The sequence below is a fragment of the Coffea arabica genome, chromosome 4e (genome assembly GCF_036785885.1).
Source record: "Coffea arabica cultivar ET-39 chromosome 4e, Coffea Arabica ET-39 HiFi, whole genome shotgun sequence".
Taxonomy (NCBI): domain Eukaryota; kingdom Viridiplantae; phylum Streptophyta; class Magnoliopsida; order Gentianales; family Rubiaceae; genus Coffea; species Coffea arabica.
Window position 1 is genome coordinate 44,143,449 of NC_092317.1, and position 4,281 is coordinate 44,147,729.

At 34.5% G+C, this 4,281-nt stretch overlaps 1 protein-coding gene across 1 annotated transcript; it reads left to right on the forward strand.

Moving 5' to 3' along the window:
* The first annotated feature begins 317 nt into the window (after window positions 1–317).
* On the forward strand, window positions 318–3,293 carry LOC113742725 (uncharacterized protein At5g01610). Its single transcript, XM_027270650.2, has 3 exons — window positions 318–571; window positions 2,298–2,352; window positions 2,724–3,293. The coding sequence occupies exons 1-3, from the start codon at window positions 470–472 to the stop codon at window positions 3,101–3,103; spliced, it is 537 nt and encodes a 178-aa protein (XP_027126451.2). The 5' UTR covers window positions 318–469; the 3' UTR covers window positions 3,104–3,293.
* Window positions 3,294–4,281: the final 988 nt, after the last annotated feature.

The following is a 4,281-nucleotide window of genomic DNA, read 5'->3' on the forward strand; positions in this document are numbered from 1 at the left end:
CTATTTTTCACTAAAAATATTTTAGTACCTCCAATTAATATCAATTTTAGCACTTAATTACATTGTACTAAGTATTCTTGATCGCTTAAAAGTATTAAAGGCTTTCCATTAAAAAATTGTTACCAAATTTCATTAGTTCCCAACCAATTTAAGTGAGTGCTAGAATCGATAGTTTAGTGGTGCAAAACCACAAATTAGTGATAGTTCGTTGGTGCCTATTATAATTAACTTTAATTTACTGTCTATAATTTGTGTTCTCGTGAGGCGCCGCTATTTTGCTTGCAATGACAGATACATGATGAGTTGTCAGACACCTATGATGATTGAGATAGAAGTGACAACACACACTCATATAAGCAACCAACAAAAGCGACCGTCCAGCATTGGGAGGTAGAAGAAGAAGATGAGAGTTGTGATTTGTGAGGTGAATTTCACTTGAGATAAGATAGATTTATTGCAGCCTGCAAGAATGGAGAAAGCTCTGACAACAGTTGGGAGCTTAAAAGCTAGTACGTTTTGGGTTTCCAAGAAAGCCAAGGAAGAGATCTCCAGCATCACTCAGGACCTCTCTGTATAATCATCTTTTCCTTTTCTTTCTTGATTGTTATTCAGTTATTTGAATTCTTCATTTTAATTTGTATACTGCATTAGTTCCTTTGATGCTGCTTTGTTTTAGTGGTATTTCGACTCTGTCATTGTTATCTGAATTGACGTGCAAGAACTTTTAGTACAATGTCATAATAAGATTTGTGAGATTTAGTAGTAGATATAAGGAATCTTGAGGAAAGGAGAGGAGGGCTCCTGTTTAATTTGGATTTGGGTGGAAATATGAGATAAGACACAGGATTCTTGTTTCAATGCCCTGTTAATTCTGAGATGCATTGATTGGAAAGTTTTGATCAGACAGAGTATTCTTGATTTTCCTTCTAATTCTGAGATTAGTAGCATTAATGGATGTGTAGTGCAGAGGGTGTGGTTTTATGGACAACAGGCTTTACCACAATCATTATTATAGATGCTGATATTATTTTGCGCTTTTGACATTTCTGAGTTCAGTTGGGAGTTAGTCGAACTGTGTTTTCCATCAGGACTGTACTGTCTAATCTGAAAATTGGCATAGTTGTAACCTCAAAAGGAGGATCAAGTAAGAAAGAGGTTGTCAATAATTCTTGGTCAATTTCTATTAGAACGTAATAAGACTTTGATCATTGCTTCTTTTCATAAAATATAGCTTCTGGTTTCCAACTTCTGCTATGCTTATCCATAAGAATCCTCACTTTTCATATTACCGCCTTTTGATTAGTAGAGATTTAGTGAAAAATTGTGCCGGATTCTTCTTAATCTTTATCGCGTACATCGTTCAAGCCTTTTCAAGGTTCTTAAGCTTAGAGCTGGGATCAATCCTACTACCAGAATATGGCTACTTCATTGCGATTTGTCTGTCATTTCAGAGCTAGTGAGGGGCCTTGTCTCCCCAATTCTTTGGCCTCCAAAGTTCAATGTGCCTTTTTTTTTCCAATGTGCCTAATGTGTCATTAATGTGCCCTTTTTTGGCTCCAAAACTTGGGTTTATTGACATTGTCTTTCTGCTGACTTCAGAAGAATCATACCACCAGACCTGATATTGCAACGTATGCACTCTAGCAGAGTAACTCTTTTTTAACTTTGTGATCTTCCAATGAGATTCAGGCTTCCCATCCCATCCAATTTGTATGTTTTCCTTTGAAGATAATTATAATGAAGAACTACACAGAGTTCTTTGGCCATTAGCATTCTCGTTAACTTAGACAAGTAGCTATTTTTCCAGACTGGCTCCCAAGGGAACTGAAATTGTTCCTACTTGGTCAGTTTCATAATTCTGATTGTGAAGATTTTTAATCCAAGAAATTTTAGAGCAAATGTCATTCTGAATAAATTCTGATTTTTGAAATCCATGAAACAGCATACCATCTGTCTTGGACTTGATCTATTAAGTCATAAATTGTGAACCATGGCCAGGAAGACCTGTTTATGTTTTAAGTAAACTTGATTTCAGTCATCATATTGAACTATATTTCTTTTGGGTTGGCTTACATTCAGCAGTCTCTTGCTGAGGACTCTTTTCTTTCTCCTTTTTCACTTTTCTTGTCGATTTACAAAGAACCATAAATATATATAGTTTCTTCTCATGGACAATTTTACATAGATGAACTTGCAACTACTATCTCGGCTTTTCTTTTCTCATCTTTGTTGATCTTTTGCATAAGATTACAATCCTGTTTTGCTGCTCTTCCAGTAACTGCGCTTTCTATTTCCAGACCTTCTCTAATACTGTTGAAGAAAAGGCAAAATGGGTATTCAACAAACTGAAAGGTATGATGATAATCCTACATCCATTTTTGTTTTCAGATGAATTCATCACGGAGAATTTTGTATTACCACATTGTGGCATCTGTGGTGCAAGTATACCTCATTCTAAAAGTGGATCATTAACTGCGCTGCATCGGCATCTTAGCTATAACTGTGGTATTCAAGATCAAACTACCATGATATATGGTTTCACTAGTATTTAGAACAGAAAAGACCACAGCAGTTGCTCATCCATAATGAGAGCATGCACATCTATAATCTAATGACAATTGGATCATTTTTCTACTGCTACCCTGCCTGCTATAGCAGTCAACATTGTGCAAGCTTGTCAGTCTCTGAATGACAGCCATCTAAACCATGTAGTAATTCCTCAGGTAAGCCCCTGAAGTCCTTGCCAGATCTCCTGCGAGAATTCAACCTACCGCCTGGCCTTTTTCCCCAGAACATAACTTGTTATGAATTTGATGTGTCAAAGTCCAAGCTTATTGTCTACTTGCCCTCTCCATGTGAAGTTTGCTTCAAGGACTCATCTGTTGTGAGGTATGCTACACGGATCAAAGCAACATTGTCAAGGGGAAAGCTCACAGGAATTGAAGGCATGAAGACCAAGGTTCTGGTATGGGTCAAAGTTACTAGCGTCAATGTTGAGGGCTACAAATCTGACAAACTCTGGTTTACAGCAGGGGTGAAGAAATCAAGGCCTAAAGATGCATATGAAATGCCCCGTGATGCAGTAAAAGTAGAAGAATTTTGAGTTTGGAAAGAAATCAAAGATCCTGCTAGTTTTATGTCAATAATGCTATAGAAGCATTTCCCTTTTTTTTTTTTTCCTTTTTTAAATATAGATACATTACCTTATTCTTTGATATGTTCTTTAGTCTTCACGAACACATATATGCTGATCGATATATGGAAACTATTAATGTTGTATCAACCATTATCAATTCTTGACAGAGTGAAATGTAGTATTTTAAACATGATACTAGAACCAGTGAAATATTCGTCTACTAGACAAAGAAGAATTCTATGATAACACAATGGAGGAGCAACATGAATCATCATATAAATAATGAATTAATTGTATATACACTGTTAATCTATACATTATCACCATTAGATATATAATATATTTATAAAATTTAAATTTGAAATTCAAAATTTGCTCATGTATCATACATCTAATCATGATAATATATACACTAACAGTGTATATATAATCTACTTATAAATAATTATATAGTGTAGTATGAACAATTGACCAGTTTGTAGTATTTAGCCGATGATAGGTTTGCTTGTTAATAAAAGATTCACCAATATCATGTTTTGGGTGGGGCATAGATATTGGTGACGGTGAATCAGCTAATCGAAGGTCAAGCCGGTGATCCGCGAAAGTGAAATTATAACTGAAAATAAAATTATAGAGTGACCTAAAAAGGGGAGAAAACAAGGGAAAAATACAAACAAAATTGTCTAGAAAAGAAAGAAACAGCAAGGAAAATAGGAAAAGACAAAAAAAAAACCTTGTAGAAAGAGAATCCTATAGAATTTATTAAACCAATAACTAGTCACATTTTATAAAATAGGGGTTTTTCCTTGTATAAATTTTTTATTCCATTGCTAGTGTATATACTAGTGGATCTATATGTATGACAAGTAATTTAAATTTCAAGTTTTGGACGCGTGATATGCATATAGGTGGTTAGTGTATACACTATCAATTTAATTTAGATTAATCTCTTTTTATACCATCTGTCCAATATTTGGGAGCATCACTATGTGTTGTTAATACAAAATTTTCACCTTTTAAATTCCTTTTGTACCCTACTGTTAAGAGTATTTAATTTTTCCTTTTTAAGTGCCCTTCCTTTTTAAGCACTTCATTTGTAAAATTTCAATTAATGTTAGCAATTAGCAAATAACTAAATACCATAC

Bases quoted from the DNA above. Each gene is read 5' to 3' on its own strand.
- LOC113742725 (XM_027270650.2), top strand. From the start codon at position 470: ATGGAGAAAGCTCTGACAACAGTTGGGAGCTTAAAAGCTAGTACGTTT. The intron at 572-2,297 runs GTATAATCATCT...TTCTATTTCCAG, and splicing joins GCATCACTCAGGACCTCTCT to ACCTTCTCTAATACTGTTGA. The intron at 2,353-2,723 runs GTATGATGATAA...GTAATTCCTCAG, and splicing joins GGTATTCAACAAACTGAAAG to GTAAGCCCCTGAAGTCCTTG.